Source organism: Microcebus murinus, chromosome 5 (assembly GCF_040939455.1).
Source record: "Microcebus murinus isolate Inina chromosome 5, M.murinus_Inina_mat1.0, whole genome shotgun sequence".
In the NCBI taxonomy this organism is placed as follows: domain Eukaryota; kingdom Metazoa; phylum Chordata; class Mammalia; order Primates; family Cheirogaleidae; genus Microcebus; species Microcebus murinus.
The window spans coordinates 47,866,674-47,891,466 of record NC_134108.1 but is presented as its reverse complement, the minus strand read 5'-3'; the positions used below and the strand labels follow the sequence as shown (position 1 = coordinate 47,891,466).

The window sequence follows — 24,793 nt, the reverse complement described above, 5'->3', positions numbered from 1 at the left end:
ACTTTACCAGACTTCAAATTATACTGCAAAACTATAGTAGCCAAAATAGCATGGTATTGACACAAGAACAGAGACATAGACCAGTGGATAAGAACAGAGAACACAAATATAAAGCCATCCTCATATTGTCATGTGATCTTTGCCAAAGCAGACAAAAACATATACTGGAGAAAAGAATCGCTATTCAATAAATGGTGCTGGGAAAATTAGATAGCCACATATAGTTAGATAGATAGCCACAGATAGTTAGATAGCCACAGATAGTTAGATAGTTAATTAGATAGCCACAGATAGTCTGAAATAGGATCTGCACCTCTCACCACTCACAAATTAAGTCTGCTATGATGGATAACAGACTTAAACCTAAAGCATGAAGCTATAATAATTCTGGAAAAAATGTTGGAAAAACTCTTATAGACATTGGCCTAGGCAAAGAATTTATGAAGAAGACCCCACAAGTAATGACAGCAGCAACAAAAATAAATAAATGGGATCTGATCAAATTAAAAAGCTTCTTCACAACCAAGGAAATGATCAATAGGGCGAATAGACAACCTACAGAATGGGAGAAAATATTTGCATGCTATACATCTGACAAAGAGCTGATAATAAGAATCTACAAAGAACTCAGACAAATCAGCAAGATAAAAATCAAACAACCCCATTTAAAAGTGGGCAAAAGACATGAATAGAAACATTTCAGAAAAAGATAGACTAATGGCCAACAAACATATGAACAAATGCTCAACATCTCTAATCATCAGGGAAATGCAAATCAAAACCACAATGAAATATTACCTAACCCCAGTGAGAATATTTTTTATCAAAAAGTCCTTAAACAACAAATGCTGGCGTGGATGCGGAAAGATAAGAACACTTATATGCTGTTGGTGGGACTGCAAACTAGTACAACCTCTGTGGAAAGTAGCATGGAGATACCTCAAAGAACTAAAAGTAGACCTACCATTTGATCTAGCAATCTCACTACTAGATATTTACCCAAAGAAAAAAAGGACATTTAATTAAAAAGACACCTGCACTTGAATGTTTATAGCAACACAATTCAGAATTGCAAAGATGTGGAAACAACCCATGTGCCCATCAATACATGAGTGGATTCATAAAATGTGGTATATGTATACCATGGAGTACTTACTCAACCATAAAAAAAAGTGATGAGCTAGGCCGGGCGCTGTGGCTCACGCCTGTAATCCTAGCTCTTGGGAGGCCGAGGCGGGCGGATTGCTCAAGGTCAGGAGTTCAAAACCAGCCTGAGCAAGAGCGAGACCCCGTCTCTACTATAAATAGAAAGAAATTAATTGGCCAACTGATATATATATGTAAAAAATTAGCTGGGCATGGTGGCGCATGCCTGTAGTCCCAGCTACTCGGGAGGCTGAGGCAGAAGAATCACTCAAGCCCAGGAGTTTGAGGTTGCTGTGAGCTAGGCTGACGCCACGGCACTCACTCTAGCCTGGACAACAAAGTGAGACTCTGTCTCAAAAAAAAAAAAAAAAAAAGGGATGAGCTAATAATACCTCTTGTATTAACCTGGATGGAACTGGAGACCATTCTTCTAAGTGAAGTGTCACAAGAATGGCAAAACAAACACCACATGAAAAAATCATTAAATTGGAACTAATTAAACAATACTTATGTGCACATACGAAAATAAAACTCATTGGAAATCAAGTACATGGGAGGGGGGAAGAAGGGATGGGTCACACCTAACAGGTATAGTGCACACTATCTGGATAATGGGCACACTTGTAACTTTAACTCAAGCTGTACAAAGGCAATTTATGTAACCAAAATGTATGTAACCCCATAATACTCTGAAATGAAATGAAATAAAATAACATAAAATAATAAATAAAATATTTCAGATTTGACTCGTTACAAGCCTTGAAGCCAAGCCAAGTATTTGCCATCAGACTGTGCTTTTTTGGGTGAGTTTTCCTCTTTTTCCAGGTCCCAAAATATCTTGAGTTTCCTGGGTCTGTCAGAAAGTGACATTCTGTACTTACCACTGATCAGGAACCTTGTAAAGAAATTGTGTAGACAATGTACCAGGCCAGTCTTTCCAGCGAGCTTTTTGTCAGCTCTGCAAAGTCAACCTGAATTCCTCAAAGCAGTCTGAGAATATGTCATTCCAGTCAAAGTCTTGGTCAAATAACCAGTGTCTTCAATTGTGTCCCAATTTCTCTAAGCTATAAATAACTCAAAAGGAAAAAGGTTTTCATGTTCTTCCTCAGAGTAACAGCCTTCCAAACGATGTTGTTTGTTTGCCTTGGAACTACCATCCGCAAACCAAGTGTCTAGTTGTCAGGTGAGAGCTGTTTACCAGGCTCTGTGGAGCTGGTAAACAGCAGCTCTTCACACACTCCAGAGTCAGCTGGACAGAAGCCAAGTCTCAGGCAGAGCCGCAAGATGAGATGGGGGGGGGGGTCCCTGTGCCATTATCAATTGTACTTTTCTTCTCTAGAATTTCCATTTTTTTTTTGTAGTTTACATTTCACTGTTGAGATTCCTTATTTGTTCACTCAGTAAGACCATTTTTTTACCCTTTATTCTTTGAAAAATGTTACTCTTTAACTCTTCCAACATATCTATAACAGACAGTTTGAAATCTTTACTAAACTTAACAGCTGAGCTCATTCAGAGTCAATTTATATTGATTACTTATTTCCTTGCATGTCTTATAATTTTGGGTTCAAACCTGAACTCTGATTCTATTGTGTTATTCCAAGGATCATTGAGTTTTTATTCCTAGTAGCCTGCCTGAGCTTGCACTGCAAATCTTGTCTCTATGTGGTATGTGGTAGCTGACGTCTCTGTTCAGTTCTTATAACTTCCAGATGCTACTTTTCTTTAGTCTGGCCACTTCTCAGTCTACGTAACACCTACATAGTTTGTTGATACTTGAGAAAGCCCACAAACTTGTAATTTTTCCAATTGGAGCTTTTCAAACTCTCCTCCAACTTGTGTAAGTTTTTAAGACATTTTCTAGTATGTGTGCATAGATTATTTTGTTTGTTTTGTTTGTTTGGTTGGTTGGTTTTTAGTTAGTTGGTTTGTTTTTTTTTTTGGCCCAAGTTTTATAATAGTTATCTGCAGGGGGGTTTGCATGACCACTTTATTCCAGTGCCACAAAGAGAAGTTGATTAGAAAATATTTTTAAAACCACTTCTAAGTGAAATGTAATTAATAAATAACCTTTAGGATGGCAATACAATGTTCAAGGCAAGTACAATGTATGCATTCCTGAATTTTGTTGCCAGGTAGCTTACTGTGCTAGGAATCATTGGGACTTGGGTAAATGATATTTTTGCATTTTAATTTCAGTTTTGTGTACTGTTATTTCATTTAATTTAAGGCTGTTAGACCATTGTTATTATAGAGCACAGATGTCTGAAAGAGGCCAAGATCAAGTGGAAATGCAGGTTGGAGCTAACAACAAGAGCAAAAGAATATTTATCAACCTTTAGCTACAGTAAATCTTCCCTGTGGGTGTTTTCAATTGTAAATAATTTGCCCTTGCAATCATTTATATCTGCATAGTTACAACACCTTATTTTACTTAGCATGCAGGAAAATCTTCTTTAAATATTAAACTTAACCACTTACTTTGAATGATTTGCAACCAGCTTTGGTCCTACGCAGAGAGAACCAGGAATTTGTTCTCATAATGGAGTAGGAAACAAAGAGGATCTGGATGGGGAAATTGGAAAGCTCTCTGGTATTTTTTGAAAAAGATTTCACAGCATGGCTTCTTGGATGTGACTCTCTATGATGTTAAACACACATACATATTCAAATAAGAGTATACAAGCACATTCTAAAGCCTTTCTTTTGCATTTTTTTGGTATTTATGTCTCAAGACATTTAGCACATCCTCTGGTGTTCTGATTGGACCTCTATTTGCATATATGTTACTAGACTGAAAAATTACTGAAAGGTAGAAAAATCTTAGTTGTTTTTATATTCCCAACAGGATAGTGCCTAGAACATAATAGGTACTTTTAATAGGAAGGGAGAGAATGTTATATTTTCATATCACATATAAAAATAATTTAAATAGCACCTCTTCCATTGAAAAGGATTTATTAGTTCTTTAACAATTTTAGGAAGACCTGTGTGGGTGTTTGGTAGAAGGACATAGAGAGACTAGGGCTAGTTTGCATTTTTTAAATAAAAATTTTACCATGCTATATATGGTATGTACCATGCTATGTACTTCAGTTTCTCAATTGTTAAATGGACTTAAGAAAAGTACTAACTTATAGAGTTTTGAGGATTAAATGAAATATTCTTCAGAGTACGACAAATATATTAACAGTACAACAACTGGTAATATATATGCTCTATTGAGTATTATTAATAATTATAGTCAGAGTTGGAAGAAGTGAAAGAGAGCAACAGTCCATTTTATTTTTGTCCTATGTGCATCATAACCCATAAGACCTTGGATTCTTTGTATGCCATGTTAAAACTTTATAAAAACTAGAAATTTTATGAGTTTACGATAGCAAGTAATCATTCAAGCATTAATTTCTTCTTAAATTCGATCAAAAGACAGACCTAACTTCATCTATTATGAATTATTATTCTAACAGAATATTCTGTTGGAATTTCACTCAAGGTACTAAAGTACAAATAGTATGAATTTCAAAAGTGAGAATATTTCATATAACTTTTCAAGTAGATGTTGAAACCAGTTAGAGGCTCTAAAACCCATAAGAAGGATATTTATGGGTCAAGAAAGAGCATTTTGTGAGGATTTTTGAGAAAATTGTGCTATGGCTCCCCCAAGTCCTATGGGAGAAGTGGGGATGTATGTTCTCTCACTGGTATCTAGTGAGAGGTGTTAGGTTTGTTCCAGGTGGGAACTTAAAAGAATTCATGGGGCTTAAGAGGGACCACTTAAGAGATTTAAAGAATCCTTCCCATTTGGGGGACACAAAGGACTGGGATTTGACTCCTCAAGAAAACCAAGAAGGAAATAACTGTGGCTGGCTAACTACTTCCACAGCAAGAGCTATACAAGAGGTGGCTGTGTTGGAATTTGCCTTCACTCCAACGTTTGTCAGGGCAAAGGAAATCTGAGTGCTTCCCACAGATCAGAAGCGAACCTATTGGAGGAGAGGAGTAGCCTGGAGCTGTTTTGACTTCTGCCCAAATAGACGGCCTGGAAGGGCTATGAGGCTTGACAGTGAGTCTTTTGAGTGACAGCCAAAAAGCCAGGAGGAGAAGGAATTGTCCAAGTCAGTGGAGCTATATCTGAGGTGAGACTCTGAAGAACCCACAAAAGTGCATCTGAGAATAAAAGAGCTTCAGACATCAGACAGATTTTTTGGCAGGACTGCTTAAGTTGGAATCTCCTGCCTTCCTTCCCCCAGCCTCCCTCTCTCCCATTCCCACCTTGGAAAGAACCCTCAGGTGAGGAGGGGAAGAGGAGGTCATGGAAAACAGGAGAAGCAGCTTACCTAGTGAAGATGGGTTTATTACCTAAAGAGACCATAGGCCTTTCTGTTATTAATATTTAACATTGACCAAAAGAATCATGCAGGCCTGCTGAAGTGGTCATCTAGTGGCAGAGTAAATTTTTCCCCCCACTGAATAAAGTTTTAAGAGGATAGTCAAGACAAGAAGTTGTGTTTAATTATGTCTTGCTGTTAGTGCTTGTTTAATAGACATAAAAATCTGTAATTTTTCTTATTTGGCTAGCAGTAGATCAAAATTCACAGTAATTCACAAAGACTTGTGCAAGAGTTTTTTTTCTTAAAAGTACCAATTTATTCCAAATTTTCTCTTATTCATCAATCTGGGTAATACCTTTTCTGCTTTAATATTTTTCTAAATGTGTATTATATACAATGGAATAAGTACAAATATAATTTAGCATGTCATAATGTGTTCCCTGTTCTTTCCCCTCTTTTACAGCATGGGTAAGTTCTCTCTCCATGGGGATGATTTTCTTTTGCTGCCCAATAGCCAGCGTCTTCACAGACATATTTGGTTGTCGGAAAACAGCTGTTGTGGGTGCTGCTGTTGGATTCATTGGACTCATGTCCAGTTCTTTTGTAAAGTAAGTATTTGATTTCTTTCTTTCTCTCCCCCCCCCTTTTTAAAATTTCACCTTGATATGCAGAGAATGACTTGGTTTCTTTGTTACTTTTCAAGAACTATCAGATACCTTGAAGTTTTACTTTTAGAAACTTTGCTGTTTAGGAGGAAAGATCCTCCTTTTCATTACTTAAAACTTAAAGCAATATGACTTATACATCAAACTGTTATTCACAGCAACAAATCAGAGCTTGAGAATTTGAATGCTTTTGCTTGCATGCCTAAGAGTTAGAGGTCAGTAACGATAAGTATGGCTCATGCCTGTAATCCTAGTACTCTGGGAGGCCGAGGTGGGAGGATCGCTTAAGGTCAGGAGTTTGAGACCAGCCTGAGCAAGAACGAGACCCTGTCTCTACCAAAAATAGAAAGAAATTAATTGGCCAACTAAAAATATATAGAAAAAATTAGCTGGGCATGGTGGCACATGTCTGTAGTCCCAGCTACTTGGGAGACTGAGGCAGGAGGATCACTTGAGCCCAGGAGTTTGAGGTTGCTGTGAACTAGGCTGGTGCCACGGTACTCTAGCCTGGGTAACAGAGTAAGACTCTGTCTCAAAAAAATAAATAAATAAACAAAATAAAACAATGGCTTTAGTTTAAAGTCAGTTCAGTCTGAGGCCCAAGGGGTATAATAAGTGGTATTTTTTAAATGGCTGTTCATAGGCTTGGTAAGAAATTTTTTGTATTAATGGGATAAAAACTTTGCTGTTTATTCTAACTCAGAGAATTTCTGTCTGTTGTTTTAAAAAGAGAACATGCTAAAATTTAAAAATACGATGGCAAATTGAAGTGGTCAAATGTACCTTAAAATAAATTGTAATATGCTTTTCCTGTGTCTATTAGAAGAAAAGATGTAGTACACTAAAGAGGGACTAACTGCAAGGAGCTGATGGGCACATTATTGTAAGAAACACCTCTCCCTCCAGCTCTAGCTCTCCTATTAAGTCCCCTTAAATTAATTCTCAGTTAGAGAAATACTTGGAGGGGAGGAGGGAGGGGAAAAAAAGAAAGAGAAACACTAGTTTTAGTATGTAGCTTTGACTAACAAGAGGTGATTAATAAGAAAAGCTCTTAAGATCATTTCCATCCTCTTTCTCTACTTCAGTGGCTTTTCTTCATTTACTGCCTCTCTCCTGTCCCAGCTGTCTTCATGCTGCTTTAGTTGAAAAGCATTATTGTGATCATTAGGGAAAAATAAGTTAAATTTACATTTGACTTTAGTTTTTAAATATTCAGGATTTAATCAACAGAATCCTTGGTTTTATTAACCCCCGTACCCCATACACATATACATTCCTCAACTTTAAAACAAGCCTCTTTCTTTAGAAATATTATTTGGATTTTTAAAAATTATATTTATTTCTTGGTAGAAAATAGCCATTCCATCTTTAAAGTACCTTTATGATTTTTTTTCCTCTATAGTAGTTGTTTAAAGAAAAACAAGTTTTGTTTGGAATAGTATTCTGTTTAGATAATTCTGTGACATCATTTACTTTTAGTTCTTTGTTAACTGCATTATAACATTGTGTTAATAATGCCTCATCAGATATATTCTTTGCTCTAGAAGCCTCTGGTTACCTACTATCAGTACCTGTGGCCCTACCACTTGCTGAGTATGTTATCACTTAGGCTTTTGTAGAGAGAAGATGAGAGGTAGAAAACCTATGTAAGATATTACCTAGTTTATTAGACAAAACCCATATACAAACATAAAGTAAACTATATTTTTTGAATTTTTTTGACCACTGAGAAGTAAAAATTATGAAATATATTTCATGTTGTCATCCAGTTTTCTCCTTTCACCCCTTCTGTCTCCCCCAGGTGAAACAAAATTTCTTGAAACCAGATTTACCTTACTACATGTAATAGTCTCATATTTTCTCATTCAATTTCATTACGTAACCTGCTGGTCAAAGGCTACCAAAATTTCAGAGCAGTATATAGGAGCAAGAAGAAATGTGTTGTGAATTCTAAGTGCTGAGTGGTAGATCCACTTTTCCTGTCATTCCAGTTCTGCCTTATGAAGAAAACCTTCTCCAGCACCTCAGGTCACATCAGTGTCCCTTCTTTGAATCCATTTTGCACACGATTGGTATCCCACAAACTTGCTGATGTACATTGCACTTACTCAGTTGTCAAACTCCAACAACTTCAACCATTCGTTACTGAGGTGAAAATTTAGAAGTGAAAAAGGCATGAGTATCTTGAAGGCAAAACTACATTTTTAATATCTTTTTTTGCCAAGTGCCCAGTACATAGTAGCTGCTTAATATGTTTGTTGAATAAAAGGTAGAGATTCAGTAAAAGATAATCAGAGTGAGATGAGGTTAATTTAGAAAAGCCTAGAAGTAACTACTGAGTCTGATTTAAAGATGGTGCTAGACATGGATTAATAGAGGGGGAAAGTAGAGTTAGATAAAGTCATGAAGGTGGGAAAAGAAAAAAAAAATTAAATAAGTAAAATAAAAAAATAGAGGGGGAAGGGCATCTCAGAGAGAGGATTGCTGACAGGCCTCAAGTTTATCAGATTCTAGAGTTCCTTGTGAGTACCTCAACATATTGCTAGGTAATTACATTATAATCAAAAATTTAATTATTAACCAACTTTATCTTAGTTTCTATTAATAATAAATTATTCACCTTTATAACTTATAAATAGCCTTTTCAAAAACTTTAGTTTTACTCCTTAATTGTTTCAGAGAACATAAATGATATGATCCTTTACCTATTTAAGAGATGTACAATTAAGTTATTTGGTTAAACTACACAATTCTTTAATCCATTATTCTTTTGAGACATACGTGGCTTTAAAACTTACAAACTGGGATCACTATTGGAACACACTTAATTTAGTCTTTCTGCAATCAGAATATGATTTCTCTTGTTATCTTGCACAATACTGGGAACAGTGCAAAACAGGGCGAAGGTTGGTCTACAGCCTTTAGGCCAACAAAAATGAGGCACAACCGTTCCTCTGTGTAAATGTTTCTCACATAACCTTGGAGAGAAAACATCAAATGCAGCCTTTTCTTTTACTAGATTGCTTAGTAGGTACCTGGAAAAACTCCATGAAATAATGCATTTTCGTAGTTAAATTCTAAGTTTGAAAAAAGTTTAATTGAGACTAGGTTTGTGTAATCACTGTCAGTTTTACTGAGGCCCTTCCTGGCACTGACCTTTATTTCTGAGCTATAGAGAGCTCAGTTCTTATCCAGTTCTGTGTTGGTTCACCTGAAAGCCATGGAAAGAGGAGGAACAAAATCGCTGATGGCCTTAATGGTCACTTTTCACACATTTAGACTTGATTAAAGTATTTTTAATGCTACATTCTTCATTTATTAATTTTTCCTGGTTTTTTTTTTTTTTTTTTTTTTGAGACAGAGTCTCACTTTGTTGCCCAGGCTAGAGTGAGTGCGTCACTATGGCGCTATGGCGTCAGCCTAGCTCACAGCAACCTCAAACTCCCGGGCTCAGCGATCCTACTGCCTTAGCCTCCCGAAGTAGCTGGGACTACAGGCATGCGCCACCATGCCTGGCTAATTTTTTGTATATATATTTTTAGTTGGTCAATTAATTTATTTCTATTTTTGGTAGAGACGGGGTCTCGCTCAGGCTGCTTTCGAACTCCTGACCTTGAGCAATCCGCCCGCCTCGGCCTCCCAAAGTGCTAGGATTACAGGCGTGAGCCACCACGCCCGGCCTGGTTTGGTTTTTATCTGCAGAAAATACTTACTATAAGATTTTCTTCTACCAAGCACATGATAAAAATAATCAAAGCTCATGCCTGTAATCCTAGCACTCTGGGAGGCTGAGGCGGGAGGATTGCTCAAGGTCAGGAGTTTGAAACCAGCCTGAGCAAGAGTGAGACCCCGTCTCTACTATAAATAGAAAGAAATTGGTGGCAAAAAAAAATATATATATATATAAATAGAAAAGAAATTAATTGGTCAACTAATATATATAGAAAAAATTACCCGGGCATGGTGGCACATGCCTGTAGTCCCAGCTACTTGGGAAGCTGAGGTAGAAGGGTTGGTTGAGCCCAGGAGTTTGAGGTTGCTGTGAGCTAGGGTGACGCCACGGCATTCACTCTAGCCTGGGCAACAAAGTGAGACTCTGTCTCAAAATAAATAAATAAATAATAAATAATCAAAGCTACTTTCCATCTTTTTCATCTTTATACAGGTCCATCGAGCCTCTGTACCTAACCTATGGAATCATATTTGCCTGCGGCTGCTCCTTTGCATACCAGCCTTCATTGGTTATTTTGGGACACTATTTCAAGAAGCGCCTTGGACTGGTGAATGGCATTGTCACTGCTGGCAGCAGTATCTTCACAATTTTGCTACCTTTGCTTTTAAGGGTTCTAATTGACAGCGTGGGCCTCTTTTACACACTGAGGGTCCTCTGCATCTTCATGTTTGTTCTCTTTCTGGCTGGTTTTACTTACCGACCTCTTACTTCCAGTACCAAAGATAAAGAGAGTGGAAGCAGCGGATCCTCCCTCTTTTCCAGGAGAAAGTTCAATCCTCCAAAAAAAATTTTCAATTTTGGCCTCTTCAAGGTGACAGCTTATGCAGTGTGGGCAGTTGGAATACCACTTGCACTTTTTGGATACTTTGTGCCTTATGTTCACTTGGTGAGTATGCTTCTTCAACTTTGCTGATAATGGGTATTATTATTTCATACAGAAAATTTCTTTGCAGAGCAAGATAGATCAGGTTGAAGTTGGCCTCAAACATCCTGGTTGTAATCTGGGGACTCTTGAAAGATCTCTCAAGACAACGTCAACACATTTGTTAGACCATTAAACAGAGAGTATATTTCATGGTTCACTTTGGTATTTTAAAAAACCCCAAACCCAAACAAACAAAAGCAATTTTTTAAAAAAGGAAAGCTAAAATCTTGGAACAGATTACATCAATATAAAACCTTTGATAGATAACTTTTTCTTCAAGTGGCTCTTATCAGGAACAAGGCTGGTATAGTTATTCTGCCAACATTAGTAAATTATTTTTCAATGGAAGAGTGCAGAAATTGGGTAATTAGCAAAAAAGCCAATGGCTTTGACACAAAGAAGCATTACATCTACTTGTGGGACACTTCTGGGAAAATGGGAATTCATTCAGAGGAATAGTAGAGAAATGTTAAGCAAGTTCTAAGTGAGGGAAGAGAGCTAGAGTTTTATAGGAAATTAGGATTTCAAGTGCTCAAGCAATTTATATTGTTTATTTCTTTTTCAAAGAGACAAACTTCAGCCTTTTTATACTGAAACCAGAATAAGCAGTGTCTAAAGTATTTGCCCCTGGCAAAATTTGCTCAGAAGTGCTTATTATGTTTCTTCCTTTTTTCTTACTGTTATGACTGAAAATGTATTTATAGTTCAACATAGATGATAAATAATAAAAATGACACTGGCATACTTTTTTGTGTGTGTACTATGTGCGTGAACTTGGCTCTTTTCCAGCTTACAGTCTACTTATGGACATTTGTACGATTTTTCTTTAGGTAAGAGCTTTGGTGAAAGTTAATAACAGCAGTTCAAAGAATTACTGGGCTCAAGAGGTTAGTTAGTAACTATAACATCAACCAAATACATCAGTTATTAGTGTAGTTCAGAAAGGAATTAGGCTAGGAAACATGAAGAGAGTTGGTAGGCATGTTCTGGTTTTAAGAATAATTTTAATTTCTCAATTCTCCTATTCTCTTCTTGCCAGGGGAGTTGAGGAAGCTACTGGGATGACGAATGAGGAGACATGGGGAAGGACGAGATTTTAGTACTTTGAGCCACTTGATAATTTCCAGAGACTGAGTGAGGTACTAGGTAAAATGACCTTGTATGTGACCCCTGTCACACATGTATATGGCTATGTCCTAATCTGATAGTCACACTTTTTTCACACTTGAAGGAAGGTATAGCTGAACCATCTGAAGCTAATTTTTGTTGAAATATGGATCTATTGAGGAAGGATCAACTTTTACCAACCTACTTCTTTATTGTATCCTTTCTCACAGATGAATAGAAATTCTTTTTTTAAAAAAAAAATTCTCTTTGGTACTACTAGGTGAACATATGCAGGGAAGTCTGTATCTCAGCTTTGCTCATACGAGATGTTTACCAAAGGTCAAGTGGTAGATTACTATCTAGGTATTTCTGGTTATATATTTACAATTTGTGAATTAATTGTGCATATATTACTTCATTTCACCTTCACAATAAACCTGTGGAGTAGGCAAAATAAACAATATTAGCCTCTGTTTTACAGACTGTAAAACACATCCATCATTAACATTTCTATGTTAAATCATGTAACAAGAATTACTTGTAGTAAACAGCAGAGCAAGGCTTGGTTCCCTTCATTTAAGCTTATCTGGTAGCAAATCTAGTACCGTATTAATAGCATATTGGGCCACTTCCCTGGATACCACCAAATGTGTCCATCTTCTTGGGGGGAAGATGAGTATGCCTAAGGAAATTTAATAAGTATATTATTTCTAAAGGTAAATTTCGTAGTGGTTGATAAGTTAGACAATGTTATAGATACTATTGTAATCAGGAGATGATAAATCAGTACACACAACAATAAAATCTTTACTAACTCTTATTAACAAACCATGCCTTTTTTCTGCTCTCCCTCCTTCCAGGCATGTTTTCTTATAAAATGTGTTGACATTTTTCCTTTGGGTTTTTCTCTTTGTCAAATTTTATAGCACTGAAAGCCACACTGTAGAGGAAACACCAGACTGTTAAATGCCTTGCAAGCTATTTAAATCTCATCTTTGGCAATGCACTTAGTTTGTTACTTCGCTGTAATTTAAGGTTTGAATTATGGATATTTAACCCAGGCTTCATGGAATGAGGCACTAGTTAGTTTCCTTCTTAGACAGGGAAAAGGTATCTCAAATCCTTCCATAGACTAGTAGATGATATTCAAGTCATATTAAACCCTTTATTGATTGTTGAAGGGGACACACATTTAAGGCATAAAGGGGCATGAAGGAGCATAAAACCTAGTAACTGTCATCATAAAAATGATTACAGTTTATGGATCACTTTTATGTGTTAATATGTTCTCTTATTTAATCTTCAACAATGTAATACCTGTGATGTATATCATCCTTATTTCACAAATGAGAACATGAAAGCACTGACAAGTTAAATGACTGCTCCAGGTCACAGAGGTAGTGACTAATAATTATTAATGTAGTACTTTTATGTAAGTAACAGTATTGTATAGTCGGTTTAAAGGTAAAGGTTCTGCCTCCAATGACAGTATATTCACTCTGCCATAGTTTGCCATAGCCATATTTGTTGGTTTCTTCAAAAAATTCAAATTGTGATATTATAGAAAGGAAAAAGACAAAGAATTTAATCAGCTATGTGGACATCATTTTTGAGTCAGGGTCTTGCTCTATCACATGGGCTAGAGTACATAACTCACTGCAACCTCAAACTCCTGAGCTCCAGGATCCTGAGCAGCTGGGACTACAGGCACGTGCCACCATGTCTGGCTGATTTTTCTATTTTTTTTTGTGGAGACAGGGTCTCACTCATGCTCAGGCTGGTCTCGAATTCCTGGCCTCAAGCAATCCTTTCACCTTGGCCTCCCAAACTGCTAGGGTTACAGGCATGAGCCACTGTGAACAGTGGCTGTGAACACCATTATTTAATCTCTTGTGTTTTTGCTTAGCCATTTGTGAAATGGGTATAATAGGAATTGCTAATCATACCGTAGTCAATGAGTTAATTCATTTTTCTCCAATTTGAAAACTGTTTTCATTTAGAAATATGTAATTTATCTGTAAAGAATCTGAGAAGAAACCAAATTGCACACTTTTTGAAGATGCATTCATTCAAGCCTGCAGCAAATAAAAATCATCCTATTCCTGGGCAGGGACAGAGAAGGTAAAGCTTCTGAAGTAAGATAGATCTGAGGCTTTTGTTTTATTTTTGTTTTTGTTTTCTTTGAGACAGATTCTCATTCTGTTGTCTGGCCTAGAGTGCCGTGGCAGCAGTCTAGCTCACAGCCACCTCAAACTCCTGGGCTCAAGTGATCCTCCTGCCTCAGCCTCCCCAAGTAGCAGGGACTACAGGCAAGTGCCACCATGCCTGGGTAGTTTTTTCTATTGTTTTTTTAGTTGCCTGGCTCATTTTTTTTTTTTTTCTATTTTTTAGTAGAGATGGGGTCTCGTTCTTGCTCAGGCTGGTCTCAAACTCCTGACCTCAAGTGATCCTCCTGCCTGGGCCTCCCAGAGTGCTAGGATTACAGGTGTGGACTACCACGCCTTGCATTGTTTTTATTTTGAGACAGGGTCTTGCTCTGTTGCCCAGGCTAGAATGCAGTGGTGTCAAAGTCCTCCATGATCTGGCTCCCTTTATCCCTCTGAGCTCTTCTGTCCCTGTCCACCTTGCTCACTCTGCTCTTGCTGTTCACCTTTTAATCTAGTTTACCTTGACCACCTGGTTAAAACTCCCTCTGCCCTCTATCCCTACAGTATCTTAAACCCTCTCCCACTACTGCTTTTATTTTTTCATAGCAGTTAATACCTTCTAACATAGTATATAGTTTACTTATTTATTATGATAATTGCTTATTATCTATGTATATACGTCTGCTAGAACGTAAGCCCCATGAAGGTAAGGATCTTTCTCTGTTGTGTTCATTGAAAGATCCCAAGCATCTAGCACAGTGCCTAACACATAGTGGGTGCTCTAATATTTGTTTAATGGATATATGATGGGCAAGTCTAAAGTGATACTAATGAGCAACATTCACTTTCTCACCTTTTTAATCTTCAAAATTCCCCACTTTGATGCCATAATGATTTTTCACATTTTGTACTAATAGGACATAATGGTATGCTTATTCATTCAATACTTATTCAACAAGTAAGCTCAAACTTGCAAACCTCAGAATAATTGGGTAACCACTAATGCTGCCTGTTGATGAAGGAGAGAGTTGATGTGTTTCGCTTTGACACACAGCTTTATATGCCCATGCTGAAATTTTAAGATAAATAGAAGAAATTTCTGTGCCTCTGAGGCAACTGTGTCTTCAGTACCCCATGAAATCTCAAGGAGCCTGGGGTGGTGTGTAAGGATGAGATACAGGATGCAGACCCATAGCCCGGCCACAGGTCTACGAATGCAGCTTTGCTGGAGCACTGAGCACAGGGCCGCATCAGTCAGATGAGAACTTTTCTCACTGGCATGATGTGCTCCATTCCCAATGTGAGGGTAATGATTTAGTTTCAATTGCTTTTATATCTCTCCCCTGCTACTCACCTTGAAAATCAGCTGTTTGGTACCTCTGTTCTTTGACTCTAGACCATCACTACTAGGGCAAATTTTAGTTGTAAAGTTTTAGAGGAACATAGTTTTCTATCAAGAAGATGACTGACTCATATGTTGAAATCTATAATACATGTGTTCATTAACTTGTTAAAAAAAAAACCTCCACTATAAAATATAAGTGGATTGATTTTGTGGCTGATAGTAATTAACTGTTCTTCAAATGAAACTTTAACCTAGGGCCAGGCATGGTGGCTCACACCTATAATCCTAGCATTCTGAGAGGCCAAGGGGGAAGGATTTCTTGAGTTCAAGAGTTTGACACCAGCCTGAGCAAGAGCTAGACCCTGTCTCTCCTAAAAATAGAAAAAATTAGCTGAGTGTGGTGGTGCACACCTGTAGTCCCAGCTACTTGGGAGGCTAGGGTAAGAGAATCGCTTGAGCTCAGGAGTTTGAGGGTGTAGTGAGTTTTTAAGGATGCCAGCACACTCTAGCCTGGGCAACAGAGTGAGTTGCTGTCTCAAAAAAAAGAAACAAAGAAAAAAAGAAAAGAAAAAAGTTGTATTTTTAAATTGGAAATGAAATTTTGAGGCATAAAAATCAATGAATGGTATGTGGTACCTCAAGAGATATTTTTTAGCTTTGAGCAATACGAGAGAGATGCTGCCATGGGTCAGACCTCACTGGCCAGAGCATCTGCACTCAAGTGGTCAGAGCAGGAATGCTGCTGCAGGCCAGAGCTCAGGGCACTGAGCCATGCAAGTAGGAGCAGCATGCAAGATTTCGTCCTTCTGTGGCCTCCACAAAGGAAGATTCAGGTATCATTTGCCAAGAATCCATTATGTGTCAAGCATTTTCACATAACCGTCGCAAGGATGAGTGTAATAAGTATAATAAATAACATACTTAGAGCCAAGGAAATGATTCTGTGAAGCAGAGCTTGTTCAAGGTCACTCACTGAGTTATTCTTAAAGCTAGATTTGAACACAGGTCTGGGACACATAGTCTAAGTCCCATGTTCATTTTATGAAGGAATCTGCTATTCATCAAGTCACCTCAGAGATGGGCGTGCTGCTATTTTCAGCCATACTGGGCCTAGACAAAAGTTTTCTTTGCCTTGCAAATTTCCCTTCTGTTCTCTGAAAACTAAGAATAGAGGCCATGTTGAGCTGTCCCAGCATTCAGAGTGTGCTTTGCAGACAGGGAGAGGACTCTGGAGGCATCCAGCTTGTTGTGGTGTAAGGGGAATGAAAAGATATCATGTAACCTTATTTCCAGCCCTAACATCTTCCCTTTTGATCTCTAGTACATTGTGAATAGGAGAAAATTGAGGCCATGCAAACTTACTTTTTACAACCTATAATGAGCAGAACATGGACCATATATAGCTTTGTGTTCAATTTTGCTTTCTACAGTGAACATAAAGCATAGCAGAGAACAAAAATGGGCACATACACAGATTTATAGCAAGATCTATCTTTTATTTGATTAACGTAAATACTATTGCAGGACAATGAACAAAAGTAAACTGCTTGAAACTTAGAGTTGCATGTAAACTCTCCAAGGCCACGGGTGGATTATTAGTCCCCTGAGAGGGCTCTAAAGAGTTGGTGTGTTGTAAAATGGTTCCCTGTTGTTAGTGTGTAAATTTCACTAGGTTTTTTTGTTTTGTTTTATTTGTAAATACCTCGGGTTTTATTTTATAAAATGTAGTATACTTTGAATAATTTTAAATTTCAACTGTAATATGGATATTTGCTTATCTATCAAATCGTTGGATTGATAATCAAATTAAAGTTTGTTCAAGTTTGAGAAACCTAAATTAGCTGATGAGGTAAGAGTCCTTTCATGATTTTTGTATCAATTAGAAAATAAAACTGTTATAGGCTAAATAGAAATAGAAATCTTAATTTCAAGAATCTTCCCTTTGTGCAGTTAGACATTGGCTTTTGCCTGACATTTATGAGGTGACTGGCAGTGGGGCATGGAGAGTTGTCTGATTCGTTGAGAGCACCTTTCTGCTGATTTAACCTTATTATCTCCAAGTTCTGAGGCATCTTTTTAGAGAAGCCCATGCAGTCACTCTGAGGATTATAGAACATATAGAGAAACAGGCCTTATTCATGCTATCAGAAAGAACCTTCACCCAAAGAGTCTTGCATGTCCCTGACGTGTTAGTTCTCAGCTGCCCATGTTACTATTCATTTCCCCCGTGCTTTGCTCCCTTTCTATCCTTATTATATCTATCTGACTCTTTTTTCCCCTCTCCCCTTAGGCAGCTCACTTATAATTAGGAAGTTTATATACCCTCATAATAAATTGCAAAAAAGCTCATTTAAAGGGCAATTCCAGCTAGGTGCTATGGCTCACACCTGTAATCGCAGTACTTTTGAGAGGCCAAGGCAGGAGGTTTATTTGAGGCCAGGAGTTGAAGACCAGCCTGAGCAACACATAGAGACCTGTATCAACAAAAAACAAACAAAAATTAGCTGGACATGGTGGTGCATGCCTAACTACTGGGGTGCCTGGCTGAGGAGGATCCCTTGAGCCCAGGAGTTCAAGGCTGTGGTGAGCCTTTGATCACACCACTTACTCTAGCCTGGGCAACAGAGGAAGACCCTGTCTCCAAAAAATAAGTAAATAGATGGAAAGATAAAGGGCAATACCTGCCAATTTGGAGGTGCCAAATGACAAACATGGACAATTATGTAATCTATCTATCTCTGCATCCATGTCAAATTGAACTGATTTTTTTTTCTTAAAATGGTAAGAACAATTGTAGCATCCAGGCTTCAGAGCACAGTTTAAGATTTTGCATGTCCAATCCTCAAAGCCATGCAAGGGTTTGCTCTAAACCACAAATTTCTTTTAAACAAATGTAACATTTATTGATTTCCCACATTTCTTTTTGATTGCCTACATTTTTATTAACATTTCAGTTTACAAGAAGCTCCCAACATTGTCTCTCAGTGGAGTCTCAGGACCATCCTGTGAGATAGGCAACATCAGTGCTTCCATTTAGTAGGAAAAGCACCAGACTTGGTATGGTGAGACAATTTGTTTAAGCTTGCACAGCTGGTACATGGTGCAGCCAGGGTTGAGCTTGGGTCTTCTTAAAAGTGTGGCATTTATTAGACCAGGGTTGGTGAGGGGAAAAAAAAGTGTGACATTTAAATAAAATATTTAAAAGCCTGCCAGAAAAGCGTAACAATGTAGGAGCTAAAAGGAATTGTACAAGTCACTTAATTGCATTCCTTTTTTTCCGTCAAAAAGGAAGGTGTAAAGGAACTTAGGCACAGAAAGATTAATTTGCTTGCCAAAAGTCAAATTGGTAAAAAAGTAGCAGACCTGGGTGTAATATCCAAGAATATCCATGGAAAATAAATGGAAGCTTATTAAAGCTTAAACTGTAAATGTGTACATAGTAGAAATAGAATTATTAGAGGAATGAAATTGTTTTCTTTCCTAACCCTGGTCAACTCATAAGGGTTCATTTCTCAATCAGGCGGTTGCCTTGCCATTTTGACACAGCCTATTTCTTTAGAATTGCCAGTAATGGTTGTACTGGCTTTGCTGTCTTTCTTTCGTGGATATATTTGAGCTCAGGGTCCGGGTTGCTGTGTGGCAGATTGTTTGTGATAATGCAAGGCTCACAGTGATATCCTTATAAACTAAAGGTCACTGTACGCTGGGCCAGGAATGAGCTGCTCAAGCTGACCTCTCCTATTGGTTGTGTTTATCTCTGTTCACTATAAGGTTCTGACAGAAGCAAAGCCTTGGGATCCATTACATGTCCCCAACCTTGTGGATGATGGTTGTGAAATGTTGGAAACATTACTTACTGATTTAACACATTAAGTGCCACATGAATTGTATTTAACTTAGGCTAGTTTTGAGCCCGGGACCTCATGAAGCAAAACCCTGCAGTTGGTTTGTGAAAATCTTACCTGTTGATGTTCTTATTGTTACAATTAATATTGACAATTTACTTCTAAAAGCATGGATTGTGTTGGATATAGTTCATGCACCGAAAACAATAAAACAATAACAAATTAGAAAGATCATTTTGTTTTAATAAAACACTGTGGTCCCAGGGAAAAAATTTTTATTTCTAGTGTGGCAGTCAATGTGTTAAAATGGAGTTGTATGATTGAAGAGTTGCACTATCTTAGTCTTCTTTGCATTGTAACCAGATTAAAATAGTTGGGCTTAAACTTTTAATTTTGTTTTTGGCCTGGAAGCTTAAGTACTAGAGTTTAAAGGATTTGTTTACTTTCTTTTTTCTTTCTTTACTTTCTTCCTCCTTTCTTTTTATTCTTGGTTTTGGTTTATTATTCTAATTATCTTTATGTTGATTGTTACTTTTATATTTATTAGATATGCATAATATTTTGGTACGTTGCATAATAAAAAGTAATCACATTACTTTTTTATCAAGATTTTCAGATTTTCATTTTTTTTTTTTTTTTTTTTTTTTTTTTTTTTTTTTTTTTTTTTTTTTTTTTTTTGAGACAGAGTCTCGCTTTGTTGCCCAGGCTAGAGTGAGTGCCATGGCGTCAGCCTAGCTCACAGCAACCTCAAACTCCTGGGCTCCAGTGATCCTTCTGCCTCAGCCTCCCGGGTAGCTGGGACTACAGGCATGCGCCACCATGCCCGGCTAATTTTTTATATATATATCAGTTGGCCAATTAATTTCTTTCTATTTATAGTAGAGACGGGGTCTCGCTCTTGCTCAGGCTGGTTTTGAACTCCTGACCTTGAGCAATCCGCCCGCCTCGGCCTCCCAAGAGCTAGGATTACAGGCGTGAGCCACAGCGCCCGGCCAGATTTTCATTTTTGTTTTTCTATTTTTCATTCACAAATAGGCTTATAAATTTTTTTACACAAGGTTATTTGTATAATATATTAATCTAAATATCAGAATTTACCCATTGAGATTCACGTGTGCTGATTAAATACACTTATGACCCCTTACATACATTTCTTTTACTTTTTTGTTGTTATGTGGCCTGGAAATGTTTCATTCATTATTTCATTTCATTTGTTCATTCTTTTCCCAATGAACTTCCAAAAAGGATATGAAGGTATTTACTTTACACATCCTTTTCTTTTTTTTTTTTTTTTTTTGAGACAGAGTCTCACTTTGTTGCCCAGGCTAGAGTGAGTGCCGTGGCGTCAGCCTAGCTCACAGTAACCTCAAACTCCTGGGCTCAAGCAATCCTACTGCCTCAGCCTCCCAAGTAGCTGGGACTACAGGCATGTACCACCATGCCTGGCTAATTTTTTCTATATATATTAGTTGGCCAATTTATTTCTTTCTATTTATAGTAGAGACGGGGTCTTGCTCTTGCTTAGGCTGGTTTCGAACTCCTGACCTCGAGCAATCCGCCCGCCTCAGCCTCCCAGAGTGCTAGGATTACAGGCATGAGCCACTGCACCCAACCCTGCATACCTTTTCTGATTCAGCTATCACAGTAACCTTTATGAGGAAAGTCGTGCTAATACTGGTTCTCCTACTAATAGATAAGAACTTGAGGTTCAGAGAGGTTTACTTTTCTCAAGCTTGCACAGTAAGTGGCAGGAGTACCAAAAGAATAGATTTAGAATGGGTTATTCCATTCTGTCACTGTTTTCGTTTTTGTATGTATGTGACTTCCTCTAATTACAAATCAGTTGAACAGATTCAAGCATTCATTTGTTTGTGTGCCAGGAGCATTCCAGGTGTGGGGACTGCAGTGATGAGAACAGATGCTGTCTCTCTCGCAGAGCTCTATAAACAAGTAAGCACATAAAGAAACAGGTAGTTTTCAAAAAGTGATATTTTCTGTGAAGGAAGCAAAATGAGATGGAAGGTGATGAAGGGAGACTACTTTGGGCAGTCAGGGACAGCCTCATTGAGGAGGTAATAATAAGCACATCCTATGGGTGAAGGGCAGCTTATTAGGTACTTGGAACATACAAAAATAAAACAGCCTCTTGTTGCCCTTACCTATAACGTAGAATTTCTCCGATCTCTATCTTTAAAGCCAGTCAACAGTTGAATTTTTTATCCAACTTATTTTTATCTATTATGTTAAAATCTGCATGTTGAAAATGAAAAATTCTTGCATACTTTGCTGTAGGAGCCAATCATTGTTTTTTTCCTTCATATACTTTATTAACTACATAGCTCTCCTAATAATATGCTAGTATTACTCAGTTCTTGTGTGGTTATTGAAGTGAATGATTAGACATCTTCTCTCCTCCACTTTGTTCCCACTTTTTTTCAGATTTTTTTCAATGATATCTATGCTTTTCTTGCTCTTCTAGCTTTTCTAACCTTGCATTTATTTCCCTTCAGATCTCAACATCTGCTGCAATTTGGCTATTCAGGTTAGTGAAAATTTGCCCATTTATCAGTTTTGTGCCTTAGGCAGTATTCACCAGCATTCTCCTACTTGAGATGAATAAGGACCTTTATTTCTCTGACCACTTGTGACTCATTACTGGTAAAGTTAAATATTTATAGAACACTCTCACCAAAACAAGCTAGTTTTTTTAAAGAATATTTTTCTTTTCAAAATGCAATATATTAGCATAGGAGCTTGATAGGAGAAGAGGATAAAATTAACATAAGAAATCTAGAAAACGGGTCATATACAAATAATTAAACTAAAACAGAGCTGCTGCTTTTAGTAAGACAGAGCAAGTTTGTTATGTGTTCCAAATTATACTTAGTTACCCAAAAATAAATATTTATAGATAATTGAACAGTAGTTTTTAGAAATGTTGCATGGTTTACTCAGGTGTGGAAATTATCCCTAGAATGTCGGTCCCAAACCTCTAAAATATTTAAAATTTATGGAGGGGGGGAAGAAATATACAAGATTTTAAAATACCCAATTTTAACTTAAATTGAAAAGCAGCAATAGTGTATTTTTGTTAGGGGCCTTATATTATGTAATGTATTCTATGTAAGTATGGGAAAGGCTGGTGAAAACTGTGGATTTATCTACAAAATACATTGGGGAGTTTTGTGTGGAAGTGTCCTGACACCTCAGGAAATGCTAAGGAAGGAATAGGTAGGTAGACTGGATACTCCACAAGGATAGGGACAGTCTCCTTGTCGATGCTCCAGCCCCCCCACCCCCAGCATCTTGCTAGTGCCGGGCACTTGATACATTTTCTTTCTTTCTTTCTTTCTTTCTTTCTTTCTTTCTTTCTTTCTTTCTTTCTTTCTTTCTTTCTTTCTTCCTTCCTTCCTTCCTTCCTTCCTTCCTTCCTTCCTTCCTTCCTTCCTTCCTTCCTTCCTTCCTTCCTTCCTTCCTTCCTTCCTTCCTTCCTTCCTTCCTTCCTTCCTTCCTTCCTTCCTTCCTTCCTTCCTCCCTCCCTCCCTCCCTCCCTCCCTCCCTCCCTCCCTTCCCTCCCTCCCTTCCCTCCCTCCCTTCCCTCCCTTCCTTCCCTCCCTTCCTTCCTTCCCTTCCTTCCTTCCCTTCCTTCCTTCCCTCCCTTCCTTCCTTCCCTTCCTTCCCTTCCTTCCTTTCCTGATTTCAGGTTGAGTTTATAGGCTGGTTGAGTCACTGAAGTGTACAAGGTCTACTAATTACTCATGACTACTTTACATTCTAATAGCACTTTATGTTCAAGTGCTTTTTTTTCTTTGCTCTTGAGTATGTAATCCCCGAAGGTGAGAAGAGTTTATCCCCATCTTACAGGGAAAGGAGTTAGTTGGTCAAGAGACTTTCTCAGGTCACACATGTATAGTTAGTGACAGGATGCGATTTAAATCTTACATAAGAGAACTAAAAGTGATTTTATGATTATCTAGATTAGTTTCAATGTGGAATAACTTAAAGGTATGGAAATAGATGGGAAGAGATGCACAATGAGTCCTGCTGAGGTTAAGTAATACACCTATGCCTCTCATACTCTCACAGCAGCTTTCCAGAAGAATGGGATGCCTGAGGGTGACCACAGCCCAGCATGTAGGCTAACAGATGCCCACATCCCTCTTGAGGCATGTCTGTCAGATTTAGAATGCTACCATAGATTGATGATTGAATTTATGAAGCATTATAACGTCCTTGACGTAAGTCAAGTGCTCCTGTCCCTACTTAATTGTTGTCTCTGCTTATGTGAGTTTGGTTTTCTTTTATATACTCCTTACTCCTCAGTAGCTGCCTCAGGGACTTCTCATAGTTCCTGACCTTGCCCTATCTAGTATTTTCACAGAGGAAAGTTCTTACCTCCCAGGTAATGCCTCAAGCATTCTTCCCTGCCAGGTGTCCCCTTGCTCCAGCTCTTCAGGCCACAGGGCCTCCTCTGAATGATGGGCTAGGAATTGCCTAGGGTTAGGAATTACCTAATGCCCTGTCCCTTCTCTTGTGAGTTGTGTTCTAAGCTCTGCATCACTCTCACCTTCACAGCAACCCTGGAATGTATAGAGAAGTGCTATACCTAGTGCCACCTTTTCTCTTCTGAAATAAAATTCCTGGATAATGAAACCTACCACATGATTTAAAAAAAAATCAGTAATGTCCCACCTGTAACATAAAAGAGAAATAAAAGAAGTAAAGAGAAATAAAACACATTATGCATAAAAGAAGTAAGATACTGCTTGGGACACATGCTATACAGCATGGATGTACCTTGAGGACATTGTGCTAAATTAAGCCAGACACAAAAGCACAAATACTGTAGGATTCCACTTAGATGAGGTGGATTCATAGAGAGTAGTCAGATTCATAGAGACTGAAAATAAAATACTGTTTTCCAGGGGGTGGGGGTAGGGGGAAATCAGCTATTGTTTAATGGGTACAGAGTTTCAACTTGGGAAGATGAAAAAGTTCTGGAGATGGATGGTGGTGTTGGTTGCACAACAATGTAAATGTTTAGTAATACAGTACATTTTAAAATGGTTAAAGTGGCAAACTTTATGTGATACAAATTTAACCACAATAAAATAATAAACTATATCAGAAAGATAAAAATATCTCCCATAAATTTCCAAGACACCCCCAGAGGGATGGTACTGCCCAAATTGTGAACCAGTTGTGCACTATTTGTTGGAGATTGGGAAACTTATGCCCAAGATCTTAGAATCAGTAATGAGTAAAGCTCATACTTTGACTCCAAAGATGTTTCCAAAGACATATTCCTAAGGCCTTCCAACTCCCAGTCCAGGGAAGTTCTCTCTCTGCTCTGCAGGCTGCCTTTATCCAGAGGACTCGGGCCTTCCACTTTCTTATCTATCTTCCAACTGGAGTGTGGTCCTTTTCTTTCTGAACGCTGTATAATCACAAGACAGAAGTGAACATATTTAAAATACAGTCCATATCTAAGGGTTCCACATCCACAGATTCAACCAACCACAGATAAAAAATATTTGGAAAACAGA

General features: G+C 37.9%; 1 protein-coding gene across 2 annotated transcripts in view; it reads left to right on the top strand.

Annotated features, from left to right (window-relative positions):
• SLC16A10 (solute carrier family 16 member 10) overlaps nt 1–24,793 on the top strand; it is a 117,812-nt gene that overhangs the window by 62,726 nt on the left and 30,293 nt on the right. For both annotated transcript variants that reach the window (XM_012753075.3, XM_012753074.2), the window contains exons 2-3: nt 5,944–6,088; nt 10,311–10,764. In XM_012753075.3, coding sequence (XP_012608529.2) covers nt 5,944–6,088; nt 10,311–10,764 — 599 coding nt within the window. The remainder of the gene's footprint in view (nt 1–5,943; nt 6,089–10,310; nt 10,765–24,793) is intronic.